Source organism: Crocodylus porosus, unplaced genomic scaffold, assembly GCF_001723895.1.
Source record: "Crocodylus porosus isolate Cpor-Errol unplaced genomic scaffold, CroPor_comp1, whole genome shotgun sequence".
Taxonomy (NCBI): domain Eukaryota; kingdom Metazoa; phylum Chordata; order Crocodylia; family Crocodylidae; genus Crocodylus; species Crocodylus porosus.
The window spans coordinates 89,110,933-89,136,937 of NW_017728931.1; the positions used below are offsets into that span (position 1 = coordinate 89,110,933).

At 41.6% G+C, this 26,005-nt stretch overlaps 1 protein-coding gene across 4 annotated transcripts in view; it reads right to left on the minus strand.

Annotated features, from left to right (window-relative positions):
* ANO6 (anoctamin 6) overlaps positions 1-26,005 on the minus strand; it is a 112,461-nt gene that overhangs the window by 45,889 nt on the left and 40,567 nt on the right. For all 4 annotated transcript variants that reach the window (XM_019543342.1, XM_019543345.1, XM_019543341.1 and 1 more), the window contains exons 2-3: positions 22,041-22,120; positions 5,576-5,704 (exon numbers count right to left, since the gene is read on the minus strand). In XM_019543342.1, the coding sequence (XP_019398887.1) occupies positions 5,576-5,704; positions 22,041-22,120 (209 nt within the window). The remainder of the gene's footprint in view (positions 1-5,575; positions 5,705-22,040; positions 22,121-26,005) is intronic.

The following is a 26,005-nucleotide window of genomic DNA, read 5'->3' on the forward strand; positions in this document are numbered from 1 at the left end:
CTCAGTCCTGCTAAAGGAAAAAGTATGTATGATTTCCCATCTTTCTTAATCCGTTGGGCTCTTTCATCTTTCTTACCTGATTGAATGATAGCAGGGCAGCTGGGTGCACAACTAGTTTATATACCATGTCATCTTTCACAGTCCCAAACTATGGCCTTAAAGTATCCTATATTTGTTTTCAGTGTTTATTTAACTATCACCAATATTGTTCTTTCTTCTGAGAAGTACAGCTGGGTTATTTAAAATTGTTTAAGCTCATTTTTTGTTTGCCATGTAACTAAACTAAATTAGATTTACTATATTTGACTGGCAAGACACATTATGAAAAGACTGTTTACTTGTGAAAACAAACTACTCACATCTTGCTGAAGTTCTTGTAAAACCTTTCTGTAGAAATTGCTGAATATGAACTATTTGCTGAGGGTTATTTTTTGTTTGGTGAAATTTTTATGAAAACTATTTGTATGAAGATTGCATTGTTTTATTGGATGCCATCCTCAAAAACTAAAGATTCTAGTCCAGTTTCCACTTTAATTGAGTCTTTCACTGCATTTCAACTGGAGTAGGATTAGGACAAAAGCCACATTCTTTATTCATTTATTTTGAATATACTTTTCTATTGTTTCCATATTAGATTTCAACTATATGCTCTGTAAGAGGTGTTAACAGATAAAATGGTATACTGGTTCATTTGGGGCAGATTATTTATATGTCATATTACTTCTATGTCATCTGATGGCATTGGGTAGAATGCAAGCCCTGTCAGGATTTGTCCTGGTAGGTGGAACACATTACGGACAAAGTCCTGGCCCTATAGGAGTCAACTGGTGCTTTGCCATTAACTTCAGTGAAACCAAGAGAACAAAGCCCACTGGATCTATTACTCTTCAATAAACCTCTGGCTAATAGCTATATAAAACTGCCAGGGGAGTCAAACAGTAGCACAAACATGGAATCTTTTATGCTTTAAGCTCCTTGAATTACACGGTGTGCTTATAAAGTTTGGCATTTTTCAGCTCATTATTGATCAGGGACTGACAGTGGAGTCTGCAGTATTTAAAGTTGATTGTAAATGACAAATTTCTGAGTTTGGTTACTTGTAACAGTATTTCATCATAAAAGTAGTAGTCAGTTTGTCCAAGAAGAAAATATAACCAAATAAGCAGTGGCGTCAGTAAAAGACAAGATACCAATTAAAGATTACTCTAGGGCAGATAAAATCTTTATATATTTTAGGTAGTATAATCTGGAAATTCTGATAGGCCAAAATGTTAATTTTATTGTTACATTGCTTATTTATTAGCATGTTCCAAGGCTACAAAGCTGCATCATAAGTAAATCACCTATCCCTCCCTATTTTCATTTAGCTTTTCTCTCTTCTGTTACTCTATGTACCTTTGTTTCTTCTCCGCCTCTCTTAATACAATCCTACTAGTGGTGTGCAGCAGGCGCTGGAAAACAGTGCATTGCTTGGAAGGAAACACAGGAAGAAAAATGTTTTACATGTGCATGCAAAATTTGCTTTAAAATGAAGTCCTGTAACTTGTTGGCCTCAATATTCTCTGAGCAGCAGGTGTTCTGACATGAAATCAAGCATCTACGTATTACAGAAACCTTTGAAATCTAGGTTTTCAAGGCTCACATTTCAGTATAGATTTTTTAAATAAACATGAAACTCTCCAAAAAAGCAAACAGGGTCCAACTGCAAAGTGTGAACTACAGAAGGAGGGGCAGCAAAACCGAATCTTGCCTTTATCTACTATGCCAATTGCTCACTTATTCTATCATCAAAAAAGCAGAACACTCGCATCTCTTGAAGTACCCAGAATCCTTAACTAATAGATAAGGAAAATGTATTACTAAATCCATGACACCTGTGTTTGAAGTATTTTTCAGCTTTAAGGAAAGGAGTCAATGTTTCAGAATTATACAACGTGGTTTTGGTTGCTCTGAATAACTCATTTTTTCTGACTCTACAAAACAAAAAATGCATATATTAAAAGGGAAAAAAATCCAGCTCATTTTCTCTACCTACTACCTATTGTTCCTACACTTTTCACTGTCAACTGACATTTTTCTTTTGCTTGCCCGTCTTTTGCTGTCTGTCTCTTTCTTACTTTGAATCTATTCTCTGCTGCATCCATTCAAAGCTACTTGTGTTTGCTTTCAAGGTCCTGCATAATTTTGATTTCTTCTGTTTCTCCGTTCTTGTCTTTTTCATGGCACCACACATCTTTTCAGTGCTACTGAAGTTACCAGTCCCAAAATGTTTGTCTGTTTCTCCCATATATATCTTTATGCCTTCTAAGTGTCCCTGTTCATGCAGGCTCTTCTATAAAGGCTACTACTTTCTCTCTATTCAAATTTCTCCTGTGAATCTGCTTCTGCCATGACTCTTGCAGGTATTGGCAGACTTGACAAATAATTAGAATAAAATCTGTATATTACAAAAAATGAATATCCACTCATATATTAGAACCCTACTAATTACCCAAACTGGCTAATCTCCAAACTGGTCATTTGTCTGCTGTTTCTAACTACTCTCTACTTGTTAATCCTATAAACCCTGTTCTAAAATTCATTATACACAACAAGACCACTGTGTCCACACAGAACCCTTTAGCTGGGTCCATGTGGATTCAGTAATGCACTCACATACTACCAGTAACAGGATTGGATCCTAAGACAGAAAGGTCTTTCAGCCAGGACCAGGGAAGGCACCTAGGATTATGCTTTTTAGTCAGATCATTCAAGGTTTAGTTACAGTCCCATAAGAAAATACTATGGTAGCATGCACATTTAGTTTTAATCAATATTTGGAAACAATGCTTACTATTTTTAAATGTTTGGGCTGTGATCAAAAACTACAAATATAAAATGTGAAAATCTAATTAATAAAAGCAGTGTCTACAAAACAGCAGCTTTCTGGTTTTAATTACCTCTCTACTTCACATTATTTCTGGTACTTGTGATATGTGATATATACATAAAGTAACCTACACCCACTCCTTATGGCTGCCCTGGCAATGTCAACAACAATACTGTATGATAATTATCAACTAGGGCTGTGTGAAGCTTTGGTAGCCGATTCTATACGGAGGAGAGTTGGCCCGATTCAGCAGCAGAAGCTCCAAATCCAAATCAAATTGGGAGACCAGTTAAAAGCTCTGAATTAAACTGGAAGCCTCCAGATTGATTCGGAAAAGATTCATCCTGATTTGGAGATTTGGTCATAGAATAAACAGGCAGCAGTCCTCACCACGCTGGACACAGCTGCCTTCAGCTGGTAAGTCTTTTGTGGTGAGTGGAGAGAGGAGGGAAGGCACATACGGGAGGGAGGGATTGGGGCTGGGATAAGCTGCCCAGCTGGGGCAGGGGGTGCGGGATGCAGGCGCGGCACCACTGGGAATGGGGGCTATGGCCTGCAGCCACTTGCCCCCTTCTGTCCAGAGCGAGCCGCGCTCAAATCCTGCCCCCCTCCCCACCCCAGCTGGGCAAACAGCATCAGGACATAGCCTCCACTCTAGCGTTGCTGCGCCCACTTCCCGCATCCTGCACACCCCCTCTGCCCTCCTCCCTGAGTCCTGTGCCCCCCACCCCAGCTGGGCAGCTTTTCCCAGCCCCAGGCCCAATCCCTCCCTCACACCTCTTCCCTGCCCCCTCTGCCCACCGCAACAGACTTACCAGCTGAAGGCAGCTGTGTCCAGCATGGTGAGGACTGCTGCCTGTTTAGTCTATGGCCAAATCTCTGAAGTGGCACTGAATCTTTGGATCTGATTCAGCCGAATCGAATCAATACAGTGATTTGAATCTCTGAATCAAATCACTCTGAATCGGCGGAATTCAAATCCGAAGCAAGTACTTGCCGCTTCACACAGGCCTATTATCAACCAGGCTAGCTACAAGGCTTTTTACCACTATGCCTCCTTTTCCCTGCGTCAAGTCCTTGTATCTACTTCTTTTGGTATTATATTTTCTCCTTGCCCACTTCTCAGCTGAGTCTTTTAAAACTTAGAGACTTTAGGCAAACACACTGCTGATACAGAAGAAAGAACCATGGTATTAAAGTAAACTGTTAGGCATGTCAGCATCACTCTAAATTAAAGGGATAATATCAAGGAGTTCAAAGTTGTGACATATAATTGCTTGTAGTATCCACTTCTTTGTATACTGATAAAATTAAACAATACTGTTGTGACCTTTCTTGGATGAATTTCAAAGCACTATTCCTATTGCAGCACCTAGACATTGGTGTGGTAAAGGAACTCATGTATTGCAGGGGACCATGATAAGGACCTAGCTACTGCGATATAACAGGAACACATGACTACTAATCCTGGGGGAGGGACATAAAGAGGAAAGAAGGAAGAAGCCAGATATAGGTGTCAAGGCTCTGAGGCGCCTAGGACCTCAGTGCCTTGTAATTCACCTCTGACCCACAGAGGTGATATGATCATGGCCTACATTCTGATTGCTCTGTGTAAAAAATGGACTAATGGGACAACTAGGCATTCAGCTTCATATACAAAGAAATATTTCTAAGGAGCGTAAAGCTAGCATGACTGCCTGATTTCTGCCCTCTGCACCACTGCCCAGGAAGCACGTCAGGGAAAGAAGGACGTGTGGCCATAATGTACTATGTAATAGGCTCTCAGGGACTATTTTGGCTGGGGCAAGTTAGAGCAGCCTAATGACTGCTAAACTGTGTGTCAGCAGCCAAAACAGCCTCTAACAGTTCCCAAACCATCTCTGCTCCTCTCAGGTATGCAAAAGAAGAGCCCCACCAATATCTGAGGATTAACCCCATCTGTCTGTATGTGTCCACAAGGAAGGTCTGGAGTGCTCTGGTGCACACTTGGGTGGCTATGTCAACAATCAACACCCCTGGATCTGGTATCTTTCCAATGCCAGCCACCCTGAAGGAGGAGATAGGCCCCAACAATGAAGATTTCTTGACAGTTCTTTCTAGAGAATTGCTCTGCAAAATTTCTGGCTGAAATTTTGTGACAATTTGTGACTGCCTAAATAACAACATCTGAATGATACCTGGAGTTAAGAAAATTTCCTCTTGTAAAAATTACATGGGATGAAAAACATATATATTTTTTATTATGTTTATGTATAAACATCTCTCTTCTTGCACCTTCTAGATTTTCTGACAAAATCCACACATGATGATTCAAGCATTCTGATATGTAGTGGCGCTATATGAGATGCTGACTGCACAGTTGTTACTTCACAGTCATTTGGTACTTGCACACACAAGTACTAAATGACCACGCAGTAACCAGAGTTACTGCACAGTAGCGCTGCCAAACGGCTTTTTGGTGATGCTGACTGCACAGGAGCTCATTACTACTGTGCAGTAGTGTCATGCCATGCAATGCTTCACGCCATGCAATGCTACTGTGCAGTAGTAATGAGCTACTGTGTAGTCAGCATCTCATGTAGATGTGGACAGTTATTCCAAATAAAAATGAGTGGGTATAAAATAGGACTTAAAATGAAAGTCTGGTTTCATTCTGAATTATATGATTTTGCTTAATGCCTTCAAGGGTATGATAACACATAGTACCTTGCGCTTTTTATTCAATTTTTTCGTGCGATTGTCTTTTTTTCTCTCATCTTCATATACTAACACAAAGTCAATTCTTCGTTGGCCATCATTGAAGAATAAAGAGTCAGGTTTACGATCAAACTCCACCTGAAAGACAGGTAAAACATTTTTATGATGTAGCATTTTATCAGTCAATTTTCATACCTGTAGAATACATATAGATGTTGAAGAGTAGAAATACTCAATACCTGTTACACACTTATAACATGTCATTAAAGTAGCAAAATTAATGCAAGAAAGGTCACAAACTAAAGATCCAAATATGTATGCTGGAAAGTCTGGCAGGTCTCTGCATGACGTGAGGATAACAGAACTTCCACTTAATTTTGTCTTTCAAAAATTGTAAATTAGCTTTGGTGATCTAGCAATAGGAGGGATATTAGGCTGCAATACCATTACCAAATAAGGCATCTATCAAGTAAGTTATGTACCATCATGGCTATGCTGCTATGGAGTCTTGATATAAAATATTCTGGCTCCTACAGGGATTTTTAGAGTAAGTGCCTTACCATCTGTCCCATTACCTACCAGAAATCTGGACAGCTCAATAACTTAAAAAACTTGTAACAACTTCACATACATGAACATCCAAAAGCACCAGTGCCTCAGAATGAAGAACATGACCACAGTGCAAACTCCCATGCACAAAATGTAACACATCCCGTGTCGATACACTTCTCATTTTTATTAGCAAAATCTCAGCCAGAAAAGAACACTATTATATACCACACATCCCATGCTATAATGAATACCATAATCAAATGGATTAATACATCTATAAACTATCACCCAATCCCTGGAGGAAAGCAGGTTGGATTATCATCTTCACTTATAACATCTTATTTTGTACGTGTGACATATTAGGGGCATTGGGACTGATGGGGGAATTTGAGTGCCAAAGTTATGATTTCACAGTTTGTGGGAGTACTGAATGGGCATGGCCACATATTGTAATGCTCATCACCACATTTTTCTCATTAAAAATTAGAGTTTAATATCATCAGAATTCTTGCACTATCTGAAGGAGAGATGACACAAGTATGCCACAGGCTAAACTGGAAAGTATTCGTGATTTTGGGCCAGATCCTCAGTTGGTATATGTGGATGTAGCTCCATTGAAGGCATTCAGCATTAAATACAGCTGAGGAATCCCACACATCATTATATAAAAGAAGATATGCTTCCAGAAAATAGCAGAACTGTCATATACAAGAACCTTCCCACATCTTTCCTTGACTGATACCCATTATACAGTTACGTGAGTTAAGATTTTAGTCTTCCTCCTTCTGCAAAATGAATAACCAGCCAAAAGCAAGGGATTATACCTGTATAGTCAATACAGAATATCAGGACCAGGGTCCCCAGGGCAGACAGCGAGTCTAGGGATTTGGACTTCCTGGGACAGACTTCTGGGCTCCTGGGATTTCCTGGGACAGACAGCTGCTGGGCGGGGCTGCTGCTGCTGTCGTTGCAATCACCTCGGAGGGACCGGCTTGGCTTCCCCAGTGTCCCGCTCACTCTGGGCAGCAGATAGGGAAGGGGAAGAGATGGGGATGGGAGGGACCTTCACTCGCACACTACTGGGGGAAGCCCTGTGCTAGAGCCAGCCGCCTTCCCTATTCCCTGCTACACAAGTCTCGAGACTCCATGGGGAAGCAGGGGGCAAAGCCCTTTCCATTCCCAGTGGAGTCCCAGGACCTGTGCAGCAGGGGGTGGAGAAGGCAGCCAGCACCAACAGAGGGCTTCCTCCAGTGCCACCACACAGGGCCCCTGCAATAGCGGCAGGCCAGGCAGGCTGTGCTCCTCGCCCCCACATGCAGCGCTGGCCGGAGTAATGCGCCACCGGGTGCCAGCACCTGAATGGGGCACAAGCACTCTGAGCACCCCTGTCTCATGCTGCTGCTGGTAGCAGGGCCTTTGGGTTTTTGGGTTTTTTTCTAGTTCCAAGATGGCAACCCTCCCCTCCCAAAAGGAGTATTTTGCAGGGGGGAGGGGGCAAGTGTGGCAAAGGTCAGGGGTTAGGGGGTGGGACTTCTGGTCCTAATACAGCAACCAGGGGCTGGGGCAGCTGTCAAAGGACAGGGCTACCTATGCAGCCCTCAGAAGCTCATCAAAACTCATTAAGTGGCCCTCCAGCCAAAATAATTGCCTACCCCTGGTCTAGCTCCTGCTCTGTTCCTCTCTCTTCTGGTATCTGGGTTATAAAGACTCTGTGTTCTTAGGCTGATTGAGTTTGACTCCTGATTATGGCTTATCTGCTGGTTCCTAAGTCTGGCTTGTCTCTTGGCTACAGACCCTTGACCCTGACTGTGGAGTCATACTGCCCATGACTTTGAGTAGTCTGACCGCGGAGTCAGACTTCTGAGTTATCACACCGAAATTGCTGTTCTTGCTAATGGTGGATGGAGTTGACAAGCATGCCAATTTCAGTGAACAGCTTTGGGATTCAAAAGAAATATGTTTTATTTGGAAACACCCTGTGCTAGTATTTGCAAACCATTTTTCAGACTTCTTGGTTTTTAAGATTTTTTAAAAGCATTTTTTTAAATGCAAATGTTCCCATAAACCAGAAAAATGACATTTCAGTCAACTTTACTCCAAAGCTTTTCCCTGTAGGAAAAAAAACCCCAACAACAAAACTTAGATGCATTGTTTCCTTTTATTCCAACCATTACATTGTCACAAAGTGCTTCCACTTTGATGGGAGTCATCAAGGTTTAATACTCTCTTTGGTCTGGGATATTTATGCCGTAGGTCTGCTAGAAAATGGTTGACTCCATAAATGCAGAGGCATTCAATGATTCAGCAATTGTGTAATTGATTGAATTCACAATCAGAATTTATTAATTGTACTGGACTGATCCCAAAATCCAAGCATCCTGCGCCAAAAAGCTTTGAAAAAATTAATAGTTTAAACTTCCAGTTAGACAGCATCTCCTAGACTACTGCAATGAGACTGACAATCTCTGTCAATCAAATGAATCAGCAGCTGTGAATCCTAGAATTATAAGAGTTGGAGCTGGAACAGTCCTATTAGGTCAACACAGATTGCCTCTGCAGGCTTTCTTTCTCTCAGCAGGAGTTTTACATACAAAATGTGAAGCTGCCAATGCCCTTTCTACTCTAGTTTTAAGTGTTTCATGTGATTGGGGTTAGGTATAAAGTGACTAGAATCTAGTTGGGAGTCAAAGTATCAGCCTACTACCAAACAGATTTATTTTTTGCTTTACGTGAATGTCTTTTTTCCACCAAAACAGAGTCTGATAGACTCTTCTCACTTTTCTTGGAATCAGTATAAACCTGGGAGTGATATTTAATTCAGGATTTGTATTTTTATCACACTGATTCTACCATGACAATTAAACTGTCATTTCCATTTAAAAAACCCCATGCAATATCCTTTCAGGAAAATGATGAAATTATTAAAATCAAGCCAACAAACAGATACTCTAAATATTATAATTAGACTAAAAACAATTTATACAATTCTTGTAATGAAAAGGCATAGAAACTGAATGCTAAATAGGTTAATCTCTAGATCATAAATTGCAGTAGACCCTCATGTTATCCAAGACTATAATTACAGAGGAAGATGTTGCATGTTAGGTAGATTGCCTAACACTTTCCAGTATAAATATTTTGCATTTTGGATGCTCTAGCTGCATTTCCATTGTTAGCAGAAGGTCTTTGGCATTGAGCTGGAAGAAAATCCTCAGGGTAAATAGAGAAGTGCCTTTTCTTCATCCCATGAAATTCCATTCATGTTCTGCTAACAAGACCCATTGAAAAATCTCCATTTTACTTTTTCCTGCCTTTGATAATCAGGAAAATATTACCTATATGCCACAGCAATGGGAGCTGCCCAAGAGCTGCTGTAGCAGGGGAGTCATGGAAACAGAAGAAACCAGATATGGCTTTTTCCATACTCTGGAGTACATTAACCTAGTAGTGTGTGTTTTTCTTCAGGTTAGCCATCTTTTCCAGGTGCTGGCTAATGGGGTTGTCTATAACTTAAGGTAAAAACGAGACTGAAAAATAGTTCAAACCTCATAACGAATAATGGGGGGAAGTGTTCTGTAATATATTTTCTTTTTTTCTTTTTTAAAACAAAACTAGGGTATGAAAATCCTTGAAGCCTGTGCTAAAGAAAGTGCTTTAGGTTGTGAAAGTCAAGCAACTGAAAGTTAAAAAGACATTAGGATGCGCAAGCAAGCTTGATTTGGCCACCAGAGAATTCTATTTGCATTTGTGCATCTAAGTGGCAGTTTTCTAAACATCAACATGGCTGTTTTCAGCATCTTCTTTATGCTTTGGGCACACAGACCACATGTATATGTACCCACAAATGTGCATGAGTTCCAGAAAAAATGATGGGAGGGGACCATCTGTGTTTAGCCCCAGTAGTTGTGTGGTTCAGAAGTGTGCCTGGGAAGCCAAAGACCTGAGGTTTAAGCCCACCTCACAGGGAGCTTAAGTCCGCATCTTTCAGCCCTCCTAGCACAGTACTTTAAATACTATGCCACAAGATAAGCATAAACCAGAGCCCTCTCAAGTGCTCCTTCTCAGTCCAAACCACTAAGATTAGTTATTAGATAAAATGGACAGAGAGCAGTGCAGCTTCTGCCCCACCTTTTTTCCAAACCAGCATCCATCTCAACCACATACACTTTGGTGAGCCCTAGTTCTCCTGACCCCATATAACTCCCTCTTTTAACTGCCAGGGACCAAGCTTGAAAAGGAGCGTAGGAGAAGCACTTGGTCCTGACCTATGTCAGAGACCTACAGGTTCAAATCTTCTGTGGGTGATAAAGGCCTAAAACCCAGATCTCTAGCTCACTGGGTGACTTCCCAATTCACTCAGCTATTGGAGTTAAAATGTAAGAGGGTGTAACAGAGCCTGTTATTTTAAGGGAGAAACTACAGGTGACAGAGCCCAGGTAGCTGAATGCAGACTAACTACAAGGGGGAAGGCTGCAAGGGAACACAGGGGCCTGGGCAGACAGCTGCCCATTAGAGTAGGGGGTGTACTTACACCCCAGTCTGGAGAGCTCCGCCTACAGCAAGTTGACTGCTAGGGAATTGGCAGTACAGTAGAGCCTAGTTTGGGCACAGGGAGGCTGCTAGAGCAACAGTCGTAAGATCCCATGGAAATTAACCTTCATGCCTTAATGTGAAACCCCTGCCTACCACTGGACTGGAACAGGCAAGGCTTAGGCCCAGTAAAAGCCTATAGCCATGGTGGCCAAACTGCGGCTTACAAGCCTCATGGGGCTCGCCAGCACGGTACTCGTTGCTCTCCAGAAATTGGACAAAACCCCACCCACTTCTCTCAGGACTGCCAGCTCAGGTGCTGGGCGGCGGCTGCTGCTGCTGGGGCACAGCCCCCACCCCCAGCCCCCCACTCTCCAGCTCTTGAACTTCAGTGGAGGATCAAATGTGGCTCCCAGGGTGAGTAACTCTGGCCACCCCTTGCTGAGCTAGGCTAGGCAGTCTGGCCCAACAAGCTGCAGAGTGAAGAGTTCCTGTCTGTAGACTGCAGGAAGGGGCTCTGCTGACTCCTGGAGTACCTTAAGGATGCAAGTAAGGCACTGAAATCTTGCTATCGGGGGACATAAATCAGGGCAAGGGAAAGTCTTGCTACTCTAACAGTAGTAAGCTCCTGTTTATGTTTGGAGCTAATGTGGATTGAGTTTGTCTTACAGCCACTGGGCTTGAGAATGCTCAATTATAGCCAGGTGTCTTACTCCTTCATTGCAGTTTAATATGGTGATTTGAGTTAGGGACTATTAGAGGTGGTACGGAAGTCCCAGTAGTGCCAGAGGGCATGACAGTGTCTTGAGCCTGCCAAGGGCTGAGGTGGTGCAGGACATGGAGTAGCTCTGAACCCAAAGGTAGGCTATAGCCTAGAGAGATGGTAGCCTAGCACGACTGAAGCCAAGCAGGGCCCAGGGGGCCCAAACAGAGCCAAAGCAGGATCAGTGCCCAGAGCAGGAAAGAGATAGGGCCAGGGGGCCCAGACAGAGAGAGCCAAAGCAGGCTTATTACCCAAGGCAGAGTGGAGACAGGGCCAGGAGGCCCAGAACCAAATATAAAGACAAGAGCTGGATCCAGAAGCCAGATCCGGCACAGTGGGATCAGGCTATAAGACCAAGCTAGAGAAAAGGGGCAGAGGCTGAGGTCCTGACAAGACAGTGATGGTAGAGTAACACCTGTGAGGTATAAGCATGGCTGTAGGGGAGGTTGACGCCCATGAACAGCTCTTAAGGCTACAGGTGTCTGGGGGAGTGGGGCATGGACAGGCTGACAGGGTCCATTTAATGTGAAGGCAGGGTTGAAACCATCGGAGTCTGGAAGGGACTTGCTGGCTTTCAGAGAAATGTCAACTTGTTCTAGGACCTATTAGATAGCCTCCCTTCCAATCAATTAAATACATCGAGGCCTGGCAGGAAAGTGAGAAGGGAGGATACCCTACATTTGGAGTGGGGAAGGGTTGTGTAGTCACCAGGGGGCTTCATGGCCTGAACTTGCTAAAGTCAGTTGTCATCATCCTCCTCCCCTAACCCATTAAGTAGTGGGTTTCTAGCCATTTACCTCTTTGTGCTTTAGATGCCAGTCCACATCCAAAACAGGCGTGCATACATGCCTGGTTAGTCCGCAGTCTACTGTTCAGTCTGTGTATACAAACTTAGATAGCCACATGCCAGGCCAACAGAATTTGCTACCTATATTTAAGTGATGTTTTGGGCATTTATGTAACCCTTAAGATGCACAAAAACAAACAGAATTCCACCCTTGGTGTATGCATTAGGATACATATCTTACTTGCAGGAATCAAGGTTTTAGAGGAAATTTAAACCTTGCCTCTCTAACTCATAAATGCTTGACTTGCATCCTAAATAACTTTATTTTAATAATGAATGTAGCATATTTATAAGTAACAGTATAGATCTGGTATGCAAGAGTATCCCAGCTAGGACACACAATACTACTGTTAAGTATGAAGAGGTTGTTTATATACGAATAACATGGATACATAAAACTGTGCATAGTTGAAAGATGAAACATCATGAATCAAGGTTTGCAAAGGCTCATAGTTAGCAAGCCAGTTTCTTAAATGTAAGCTCACTGGGGAGGTCTTTAACGACTATTTTTAATTATTGTACACAGTGTCCAAATGCCCTGGAAATAGACATTTTATAAATCAATAAAGTAACATAATTAACCCATTGGGCATGGATATAGATCATTATATTGTAAGATCAACATTATGAAAAAATGTAAGAGTAAATATTGTAAAATTAAAACATAAAAAAAATCTAGAAACATTTAAGTTAAGTTTCCAACAGTCACATTAACTCAAATGCACTGTAGATTCCATATGCTTTACTGGATAGTTTTGTGACAAACAATAGTAAATTAAACAATGCTTTTAGTTGGAATAAAACCAAACAGGAGTAGTAAACAACATATATGCAATGCAACTAAGTTAACAATTTTGCACGAACCTTATTTTTATTATTTAAACTATGCAGACGTTTATGTCCAGGGTTTTTTAAGAAATAGGTTTATGCTTCAAATGCTATTACTGAATATAGAAAACAAAAAATTAAATACTAAAATCAGGTTGTAATTTCAGTGAGGAATTTTGCTGAAAAAATGACTGAAATCTAGTGCCAAAAGTCTAGAGAGAATTTCATATCTGATAGTGTTTTGTTTGAGAAGAAATAAACCAGGATCCTATTTTTGTGTTTTCCAATTTTCAGAGTTTCAGCTTAATCAACTAGCACATTTTTAGTATTGACAAACACAATCACTTTTAACAGTTTGTTGTTATAACACCCTAATGCTTATCCAGTTAAATACGGATTAGCATAATTAAACAGTACAAAAATCAGATCATTCTATCTAGGACATATTGTGTAGTGTTTTTTGAAATCTTAAAGTACAGTACAACCATTCAGAATAATATCTATGTGATATTGGTAACTATTAGCCACGTTCTCAGTGTGAATGAGAGACATAAAGGGCTAGATTGTGTGAATACTTTTTTCAAAACACTTCAAGAACGTAAGTTCCATTTTTCCCTTGACTACATTTTGATATAACATCATCATCATTGTCATTACATAATTATATATCTTTGTCATCATGTACACCCATAACAGACTGGATCATGTCATACAACTGACTAGACATCATGAACATCAGAACAGCACTAATAATTTATATTGCTACCTCACTAGACAATTGCCATGCTGTTAGAGAGAAGCTAAGGAAGTGTAGTGGCAGGCCACAGAAGGCAAAACAATCTGGTACTTTGGGAAGGCAAGTGTAGAGCCAGTATTTCTGTCTATGAATAGAGTTAAGCTAGCATTGACTACGAAGGCCTTAAGAACGTGGGAACTGTAACTGTTTATGGCCTGTCATGAGTAACTGGAACATGCCATAATATGGGTCATAACAATAATAACAGTAACAGCAAAGAAAAGATAAGAATGAAGAAAAAGTGAGCAAAATAGTAAGGCTAGAATTATATTTATTTATTTACTATACCATGGACAAGCATAGTGTTTAAAAAAAATATGACTAAGGTACAGGTTTCCATGCAGAAATGACTTGTCTAACTGTCATTTTAAGGGCAGAAAACAAAAGTTCACACTATATTTGAAACCACGAGGAAAAATTTTACTGTACTTAATTGTTCTTTGAGAAATTATCCAATATAGGAACAGGATGTCTTCCTTTGACTCTAAATTCATAGACACTAAGACATGAGTGCCAAACACATGGCTCTCAGGCCAGATGTGGCACATGAAACCATTTCATTCCTCCTGCTGGCAGTCTGATGGGATGCCAGAATTTGGGGGAGGGGCATGGCCTGAAGCAGAATACAGGGCAATTGGACCCTGAAATACATGGCAATTGGTGGCAGCTCCCTGAGCCTATGTTGTCACCTGTGCTCCTGCATGTCCCCAGACTTGTGCTGCTGCTCAGACCTAGACTTATGCTGCCACCCAACTGAGTGAGGTTCTGTGCTGCTGCCTAGCACTGGATCCATGCTACTGCCAAATGCAGCTTTGTACTTCTGCTGGAACACAGCCCTACCACAACTGTTGCTGGTCCGTGCCATCTGGATCCAGCCTGGAGCACAGGGCAAATCTGACAAGCCTGCACTAGGACATTTCCTCAGCTGATTTCACTTAGCTCTGTTGAAGGCAACAGGACTATGCTGATTTATATTTGCTGAGAGGCTGGCCAACTGTTTTGTAATATGTTTCTCTCTATGCCATGGAAAAACAAGCGCCTTTGTACTAAGGTAGGCTGCCTCTTCACTGATAGACAAGTACCAAGATCATCATCACCACACACTGAGACTCATACAGTGCTGAGAGGGGAAAAAATGACAACATCCTGATGGATTTTCTGTTGTTACAAAACAGAGTGCACATCTACATGTGATATTAATGCAACACAATAAACTCCAGCACAGTTCAGGCCAGAGTTTACTGCTCCCAGGAGTAGCATTTACATATGTGTCCATGACTGCAGCACATTAAGCCAGGGTGGTGCAGCCCCAGCTGGCAGGAGTCCTGGGAGGTCAGCCTGCCAGCCCATAGCTGCTCCCCTTGCCCCAACCTCAATGGGCTGTGGATGGGCTGGCTGGGGCACAAAGATGCTACAGTGTGGGACTGCCTGCTGGTTAGCCATGCACTGCAGCACCCGCATGCCCCAGCCAGCCCCAGTCAATGTCTACATGTGTGTTGCAGTAGAGTAAATATCTCCACTGTAGAATAGTACTTGTGCTGGGCAGTATTATCCAACAGCAGAGTTTAGTTTACTCCAGCCTAATAGCACCACTCACGTAAACGGTGACACTTTGCTGCAGTAAGCATCTTTTGAGGACGCACCCTGAATTTACCACATGCCTTACACAGGACTAAATTCTTCACCCTTGTTATCAGTCTGGAAACAAGTAACCACTCAGTTACTGAGAGAAGAGGTTCCCAATCTTTCTGGCTCTGCAGTCCCACTTCTGGTGTGTATCTGACTCTTGCAACAGAATTTTTGAGTCTCTTAATCCCACTTGTAAGTGCTGCAACCCACGGAGGGTTTTGGCCCCTAGTTTAGGAACTGACATCCTTGAGCTAAACGACTCCACAAGGGCAGAGAGAGCTGTACTGTCTCTGAAAAGTACACAATAAAACTAAAACAAAATAATCTCTGGAGTGCTTGATTTAGGAACAAGAGGCATCTTTACACATGCTTCAGGTTGGGGCAGTGGGGGAGAGGGGCACTTTAATTAAAGTGGCGCTTGGGAGCTGCTCTAATTAAAGTGCCTGCAGCGTCTCATGTATGTAGTGTCCCATGCTTCAAAATGGCAGTGGGGGTACTTTAACCAAAGCTCGCTCAATGAGCTTTATTTAAAAAGCTCCCACTGCCACCACCATTCTGAAGCATGGGAGCCTGCACACACATAACACTGAGGCTGCTAGAACGTGCTCGATTAAGCAAGTCTGCTCCAGCACGTTAATGCAGGAAGGAGAGTTGAAGCCACAAATGAAGTAAAATGATCAGAGAAGCAAGAAGGAAAGTAATAGGTTAATCAGGTACAAGGTCAGGTTCCTCAGCTGGGTGGGCTATACAGTAGAAAACCTGTAGCCCAAAAGGGGAGGATATCACAGCAGGAAGAGAGGCTTGTGATAGTGTTGCAGGAGGGAGGACAGATTTTAGGAAGCATGTTGTAAACCTACGAGTTATATGGTCAAATTCACAGAAAGTAGTTGGAAGCAGAAGAAAGCTACTGAGATCCCAAGAGTGTTCTCCACTAAGTGACTTGACCTTGGTGGTATCTCTCATGGACCCTCAGATCCATTATTGGAAGAGATCCTGGGAAACAGAAACAGGAAACTTGTATGGAGAGAGAGGACATTTCCAGCCAGGCTTGCATCTCCAACAAAGAGAAGGCATAGGTCGCCCCTGAGACAGCACCTGCTGAGGTTGCATGGAAACATCCGGTGTTAATGGCACAAAACTAGAAAGGGAAAAGAGAGCTGATAAAGACCAGGAGGTTTTAAGAAGAATGCCAAAGAACTTGGAGTCCAGAAGGGCTGACAAAGAATTGTTTGAAAAGAGCTTAGAAAATTGCTTGTTTAGTTCAGTTTCCATGTCATCCCTGGGAAAGGGGATCTTCTGTTAGAGGGACTAAAGCATAAACATTAGTCTACCAGCCTGTGCCAAACTGGCTGGAGAGGCAAACCTCCCGCTTGCACCTTCAGATGGACTCAAAATAGCATCCTCCTGCATGCTGAACCAGTGTTGGGGAAACTGTTCTCTAGTGACAAGTGAGCAGAAAAGTGGCTGAGTACCACAGCCTTCACGGAGAGATGCTTTCTGAAAATCCTTGAGTAGAGCATGCTGTTGGAGTCCAAGTACCAAGAATATGTGCAATATGAGAAGTAGCTGTACTTTCAAGACATTAGCCACTTCTGCTTGTGGCTTTGCAAATTCCAACAACTTCAAGAGTACCTATTCTTGCATTCCTCAGAAACTCTTTCTGGAAATGTCCATGTTTGTTTCTCCACATGCAAAATGAGAGACTATAAATCTCAGAGGCATTGTGAACCTTTGTTGTTTGTCATGTTTCTGAGATCTGTTGAAAGATGCTGAAGTGCAATGCTTTTTTTACTAATAAAGTCTCATATTCCTTAACATTCATAGTGACTAATAAATATGGCAATTTTTCTGACTTTACGCCCAACAAAGACCTTGATATCTGAAAGCTGTAACATTTATTTACATCCCACAGGAAATAAATGTGTGTGTCTTATGAAGCAGTAAATCTGTTATACAATGTTCTTTTTGACTCATGTTTGCTAATAATTTTATTAGTGCTAGTAACATGGTTATGTTTTATTTCCATTTTTAGCCAGTTATGATTATTAGCAAGTATGAATCAAAAGCAAAACTGTTTCATATATATTTTTTCAGTACCCTGACACCCATGGGGAGAAACATATCCATAGTTATTGAATGAAGGTTGAAACTGAACTAAAGTTTGCATACAAAGTAGAACAGAATAAAAACTAGGAAGTCATTAGTGTCACATTGGCTTTAGAAAACTGTTGGCAACTACTGTTGCATTAGGATGACTTACATCTTGAGCTAACTTTAGGTTAGACACCCACTTGATTTCCTGTTTATTTTGCATGCAGCCTCTGCAACTGATACAATCAACTTTAGTTACACTTTATCAAGGCAAGGACTATGTTTATCTGAAGTTGAAGCCTACAACCCACTGCAAGAATACTTTTCTGCCCACTTGGGAAAGCTCCAATTTCTGATTTTTGGGGGTGCATTCTCAAGATGCAAGCTATAATTTGAATTAATATACTAGCTACAGTTCTAGTTTCTTATATGATTCCTTCCAGGAAGGTGTTGAACTTATATTATGGTTCTATTACATTCAAAACAAAACAAACCATTCTAAAATAAATTGAGTTTGTGAAGTCAAAGACTCAGGATGTGGAAAGTTCTTTAATTAAGATTGCCCATGTGATTTTAATTTGTTTCCATTGTGCACAAGCATCATGAAAGTCTTTAATTACCTGACCACATGCTATTTTTCCATATTTGGTGAATACGCAAATACATATTTTTTTATCATCTCTTCAGTCCCTACTACCAAGACTTTATTTACTTCACACCAGCCAGACTATGCTCTAATATAAAACTCTTGGAAATTTATACATGTGCTCTGGGAGTGGTGTTGGTGTTGGGGGGGTGGGGCTTTAATTAGAGCTCCAAGAGCAGCTGTAATTAAAGCGCCCAGAGCTTAACATGTATCAGCGTCCCTGTGCTGAAAAATGGCAGCAGGGGCACTTTAACTAAAGCTCATTTGATAAGCCTTAGTTAAAGTGTCCCTGCCACCATTTTCAGCACAGGGACACTGATACACATGATGCTGGAGTCCTCTGGAGCACGGTAATAACCATGCTCCAGCAAACTCGATTAATCAAGTCTGCTCACGTTGGAGTAGCCTTGCTGCATGTTTGTAGGCGCCCCTTGATTTCACTTTTGTGTTCCTGTGGTGTTCTCGCCAGAGAACCTGAGTATTTCATGCATATTCATGCAGTTATTTTCACAATACCTTGTAAAATAAAGTAGTATCATTACCATCATTTTATTGATGGGGAGATAAGGCAGACAGATTAAGGCCAGAATTGTCAAATATCCACCATGGATGTCAATCCTGAGATGACAGACGCTTGCCCTTTTTTAAAAGTACTTGGCCAGTTTAAAACAAAACAAAATAGACATTATTTGCAGTTGTGAATGCTCAGCACTTGAGTTAGTCTGGTTTCTGGTATCTCATCTTAGGCAGTCAAAAATCAGAAAAACAGTGGCCACTTTGAACAGCCTGTATAAGTGAAGTTACTCAACTAACAACAGATAGCAACTCTGTGGCAGAGACAAGGATAAAATCCAGTTCTCCAGGACTTCAGTTTCTATAACTATCAGACACTCCCATCTTATTGCAATTAGAATTCTATCTCATTCACTACTAGGGCTGTGCAAAGCTTCAGTCGCTGATTCGATTTGGAGGAGATTCGGCCCGATTTGGTGGCCAAATTTCCAAATACAAATCTAATCAGGAGACCCATTAATCTCTCCAAATCAGAAGCCTCCAATTATATTCAGAGAGATTTGATGATTCAGCCATAGACACAGCTTATATGTTTTTTCTTTGTACCAGGTGCGGCTCTTGAATGCTGAGATGGTGGGGAGGATGCAGCGTCCTGTGGGAGTGCAGGGGTGTCCCCTGCACGTTCAGCAGCGGGCCCAGAACACTCTTGGCAACTGGTGCCTCCTGGGTCTGGTGGGGGCACCAGGGGTCCCCCCAAGGCTGATCACTGAGCCGGCGGACCCAGCCATGGACTTCTGGTCCACTTCCGGGTCCACTGCCAATTGTGCAGGGGACTCCCCCTGTGGTCCTGTGGGATGTTCCACCCACCCCACCATCTCAGCATTCATGAGCCATGCCTGGTACCTCAAGGTACGTAGAAAAAACATATAAAGCTGTATATATGGCCAAATCACTGATTCTCCAAATCAGAATTGAATCTTCAGATTCAGATTTCACCAAATCAAATCAGGACAGTGATCTGAATTAACAAACCAAATCACTGTCCCTCAAATTGGGCTGAATCCGAATCAAATACTGCCCGCTTTGCACACCCCTACTCATTATACACCTACCATCTTCCCCAGTACACAATCAGAGTCTCTTTCACTACAGAAAAAGTATTAATTTCCAGGGCAGTATCTAATGAATGAGGCAGGGATCCTGGAAAGACAGTACGTGATCTTGTATTTAAGACTGCCTCATAATATGGGCTGGCTGAATTCTTTTTGGTAAATACATAATACATATAAAACATGCAATTTTGATTAATCCCAAACTATTTGTAAACAAGAACTGAATCACTGAATGATTTCATTTGGGAAAGAATTGGGGACTACATTCAGATAATAGGGGTAGTGCCCACTTCTACTCCAGGAGCTGGTGGTGAGGGGCTTCATCCACCATATCTCACGAGTGTCTTTAAATGCACATCATCCATCTACCATGAGAGTGTTCTAACCACAGCTTGTAGGATATCTTGTGAGAGCTACTTTCAGGACCCATATGCATCACACACTTATTGCACCAGGCAGCAGCACCTAAACGCACTGTACTGCTGAATAACAGCATTCATTATCCTGCAATGCCGTGTAAACAGGTATGTTGTATGCTGTCCAGGAGGTAGCCCACATGGAGCAGCATAGTGTATTTGAGGTCATAGCTGCCTGGTATTTTAAGAATGTGGCATAGTCAGGACATCAATCTTTGTTGCTAAAATGGTTTCATTTTATTTGGAATACTTAAATAATCATTGAGCCAGGGAGAAGTGGGAGAACTTTGTAGCTAGGTGGTTAAGGCAGGCACCAGGAATGAGGGAGGACTGGGTTCCAGTTTCAGCATAAACTATTTCAGTATTTTATACAAAATGGAACAGGATTAGCATAAGAGACTGAAACCAGTCTCACCCTGAATACACTACAGCCCGTTAGCACCTCCCCTTTCAGGAAAGAGATAAGGAGAGTTCAGACTAGACATCAGGAGGCGCTACTTCACTGTCAGGGCAGCTAGGATCTGGAACCAACTTCCAAGTGAAGTGGTGCTGGCTCAGACCCTGGGGTCTTTAAGAGGAAGCTAGATGAACACCTTGCTGGGGTCATTTGACCCCAGTACTCTTTCCTGCCATGGCAGGGGGTCAGACTTGATGATTTGCTCAGGTCCCTTCCAACCCTACCAACTATGAAACAACTATGAAAATCCCCTCAGGTAATGGAGGAATAGAGTCTGTCTTCCACATCCTAGATGAGTGCTCTAAACACCAGGCTATTAGTAAAAAGGGAAAAAACCTGCACCTCTGATTTTGTATATGGCATCTCATAGTGCCTTCATTTCAGCTGTTTTTGTTAAAAATGTGTGAAACAGAAACAAAATCGTTCGTAAGTCCCACTATGAAAGTTCGTGGGATTTCTAGCATAACTCTATTTCATTTTGGTTTGCTCTGTTTCCATTCTAGCTTGATTTGAAGAAAAGATTTTTTCATTTGATTAGCTAAAACAAAAATTAAAAGTATTCATGTAGGCCTACCTAACCTTATGCACAAGGCACAGGCTTCCTTAAGGCACAGACATCTGATTGTGACTGTTCTTTAATTTTAGTTAATTAGCTTCTTGGAAGTAACATCTTTGAAATGTATGGAGAAAATAGAATTTTGCCCATGCAGAGCTGTACTGACCACCAACTCAGTCAATATGAACTGGGCTTGACTGGTGGGAGGAGTGATCCTCTGTGGCACATCCACTAGAATGGGCTGTGACCTACACATTTTGCTAGTGCATTTCAGTACCATTTATTTACTGAAAGCAAACTTCTTTAAAATGTAAAACTACTAGGCAAACTTAATTCTACACAGTGCTACAAGCTCTCAAATAAAATTATATGTTGGAAATAAGAATAAATGCAACACAGTACACATCCTCCTGACTCATTATAAGTTATTGATATCCAGGTGATTAAGAGGCAATTTTTTAATCTGGTTTGAGGCCTGGTTTCCCTGTATGTAATTTGAAACTATATTTTGCACCCAAAGGTGAAGATTCACAGAACACCTGAAAAACTGCACCTCTAAATTAGATGACGGGAGACCAGAGTTGGTAGTTAAATATGCAACTACTCATGTTGAACTACAGGCACTAATTTCAACTACAAAATAGAAGCTTTCTCTTCTGGAAACCTACCTCAAAATTGTATTAAATATCTGGAAATGTATAGGCACATACAATTAACTTAAAGTCAGGTAATACCTACCCATTCTGCAGTATGGAGATTTTTCTGCTCTGAAGTTGTTCCATAGCTGGGAAAGATAGTCTGCTCCAGTTCTTCCAAGACTAAAAAAAAGAATACAGACTATAACATTTAAGCTATTTGGAACTTTTGTGTGAGTGACTTGGATGCCAAAATACTTGACTTCTCTTCGCAGTTCTAATAATTTCTTATCTTTGTGCTTCCATACTCTCAATTATAACAGGTCTGGGTTAATCAACATGTTTGAATCTAAACAACTCATCCTAGTTTATGCATTTGTGGAGTTGCACTAACGAAACCTAATAAAAAAGAATGCCTTCAATCTTTATTGGCACCTCACAAACTCCATGCTCACTGTTCCATACAGTAATACATGGTGGAGGAAGGCTTGCCATTAAACCCAGATGCTACTATTCTTACTCACACACTGAACAGCACTTAGTTTGTCAAGTAAACCAATTGTCTTTACATGCCTCTAAAGTCAACTGAATATTTATCAAATAAGACATTTCTCTGGCTTGTCTATGCAAGAGGATTTTGAGGAGGGTAGGAAGAAAGAGACCTGAGCCAGAGATTTAGGCCCACCAGTACAAATAGGTATAGACATACTGCAATAGTGTAAAATGCACCCTTCTCCTCAGTGCCATGTCTTTAGTAGTTTATACAGATCAACCTACCCTGATGCAAAAAAATCGCAGTGTTGATATTTTCTCAATGTGAGAATCTGACTCCATGTGTACCAAGCACAATGTAACCCTGCCTGAGGTTGACTGTATTTGTTATTCAGTAATAACTACCATTGCCAGGTAATTCTTATTTTATGTCCCAAAACAGGAATGGTACAGGTAGGAACACAAATTTGTGGTAGGAGGTGAATAACTTCCACATAACCTAAAAGGTAAGGCATGTATGCAACATTAAAATACTGCCCTGAGTGATATCCTGTTTAAAAAAAAATGGTTCCCAGGTTCTAGCAATGTGCTATTTCTTTTTTTTTTACAATATAACACAAAAACTAAATGATTTAGTGAAACACAAACTATTCTACATCACAACAGTAGTTGCTTACAGGTGGTAAAATTGGCTGTCAGGTCAAGCACTGGGTAATATATAAGACACCCTAATAAAACTGCTACCAGAAGGCTCATGACAGGTGAATCACTCTCAATGACCAGAATTGCTACCTTGTTAAGAATTAAAAGTACTACCTTTCAGCATCCAAAATATAAAAATATAAAACAAAACCCACATTTGAGGCTGGAGAAGGGTGGTGGGGTAAAGTAAGACAAATACTGTGTTTTCCCACAAATACCAGATACTTCTTCATGCTATTTTCATCCCCTCTACCTTAAAAATGGAAGAGAATTTTCTGCCAAAAATATGAGTTTTACTAGGGAAAGAGTTGTTGACACGTGTGCACTCAAGGGCTAAACAGAGACTCGGGGCCCCAAGTTACCAACAATATTTGTCAATGTGAACAGACGGTGCTTTTAAATAGCAGTTAAATGAGTGCCAGAGAATCAGGTGAGACATATCAACCTCACAAATACTTCTAAAGCTTTTTGAATGTTTTTTTAGAAATGTACATTTGTATGCTGCCAGAAGCTAATGATTCATCAACTGAGCTAATTTATACTAACTGAAGATATGATGATGCTACAATACTTTCCTATCCAGAATGGCAAAAAACTACAGAATGGCAAAAAAATTTACAGAATAATATATAACAAAGGGTGTTTATAAAGCTATCCCTGGTTTCTAAGCTGCATATTGCAAAGTTCCCTGGTTCAGATTCTATTTCTGATAGCGTGGTACAAACTGTGTGATAGGGCCTGTTCCAGATGTTAAACTGTCAGTTTCTTGATCTGTCCTGTGTTGGTGGTGTTAAGTCCAGGGAGGAAAGCAAAAGACACACCATGGATTTTCCATCAGTATAAGTTCCAGAAATGTTTGAGTCATAGCTTAAAATCTTGGCCCAGTTGGATAATCAGAGTTGGTCAGCTCTCAAAATAAATTTCTGGAAGTGATTGGGGAATAACAGTAACATCTTTCAAAGTATTAGCTAACATAAAAAACCAAAAGAACAGTAGGAAAGAGCTCATGGCTACAGTTCACCAGTATTAGACATAAGCTGAATCATATTATGGGCAATTAGGTAACAGTGATACATTTCAGCATGTATGGTAAGATCACCCCCTCTGTATATCATTACATATTTTTAGGGATCCATTTAATCTAGAGTATAGAAATACCTCTTGTATCAGACTTGTGACCATCAGTTATACGCTTAGAGATCTGTTCTACACAAAGTTAACGGCTACTCTGTATCAGGCAGTGGAATACTTCAATAAACCTGCAACTGAGGAAGCACTGTTGGCTGCACATACTGCAAACGGGACATGGCCTGGAAGGACAGCAGGCAAATTTTACTGTTATCTGCCTCACTCTACACTGCACTATAGGGTATTATACTGAGCAAAGCCATGTATAAAGTGCAATAGCCCCTTCGGCCAGCAGGGGAGCCTTTGAACAGGGATCTGGCTGCAGTACTACCTCTGAAGACCTCCACAAAGACCATCTACAACTACTCAAGTAAAAACCAGATGTTAAAACTGGCCTGTACTCTGGCCCAAGGACATAATTGCAAACTCCTCCTCAGCACTGTCTAGAAATCTTTTCAGCAGAATTGGAAAGAGAGGAGAGGAGAACCCTCCTTCGTGGTGGAAAGGATTATTGCCATACTTGTTCCCAAGTACTGATACTCTGTGGCTTAGCAGTAATAAACATCAAATAGGGCAAACTCAAGTTGAAACAGCTAGTGCAATTTTTCTCTCCATCCATATGTCTGGCCTGTGCTATTTTCTACACTGGGGTGCTCAATCCCTGGCACATGGGCCAAATCTGGTCCACAGAACCATGGTAATTGGCCCATGGGAATCCTCATGGATCAGGAAATTTGGCAGCAGGGAAGCAGTAGCAATACTGTCACCCTTCCCCTGCTGACAAATACCCAAGCCCCATGTGACTTGGTCAGGGTTGAACCACTCCTTCTTTCCCCAGCCTGGCCAGATCAGGACCAGGCCATGCTTCCCATACAACCAGCTCTCCCCTCGTGGTGCCAGGCCACACATTCCTGCTCCATGAGGCTGGGTTGGGGCAAGGTGATGCCTCCTCTCCCCCTGCATAGATAAGTTGGGGCTGGGCCACACCTCCTCCCCCCACATGTCTGGATCAGGGCCTGGCTGTACAATTGCATCTTGTCTTGGCTAGCTCTCCAACATTATCTGTGGGCCATTGGCAGTACACAAGGCCTTGGGCAAAAAGGGACTGGCCATTCTTTCCTGCTGGGACATTAATGAGCAATAAGACAAAGGGAAAGAAAATACAGGAATCTATTAAATTTGTTGCCTCTTACCCCTCCTTGGTTGAATTATACAATTCCTTTTTGAATGTTCCTTTGTAGGAGTATTTTATCTGAATTTTCTCATAGTTATCCTAGTTTCCAAGATCCTACCTCAGTGATGCTCAGTGCTCTTTGTTATACTCCCACAAAGAGACATTATGCTTTCTTCCAAATGGCAGGTTCTATATCTGTACGCATTCCTTTACAAAATATCTGAACAGTGTCTGAGAAGCATGAAGGGCCTCGAGACTAAGAGTCAGATTCTGCACCTCATCTCTAGAAATATATACAGCTCTAAAGGCACTGTGCTGGACAACAGAAGACACGTTGCTTTGGGATACCTTTACAACGTGGTCCCCATTTTTAAAAAAGGGAGGAGAGAGGACCCTGGCAACTATAGCCCCATCAGTCTTACCTCAATCCTAGGGAAACTCTTTGAGAAGATCATCAAGGAACACATCTGTGATGGGCTGGCTTCAGGGATGATGCTCAAGGGCAACCAGCATGGTTTCATTAGGGGCAGGTCATATCAGACCAACCTGATTGCCTTTTATGATCAGGTCAC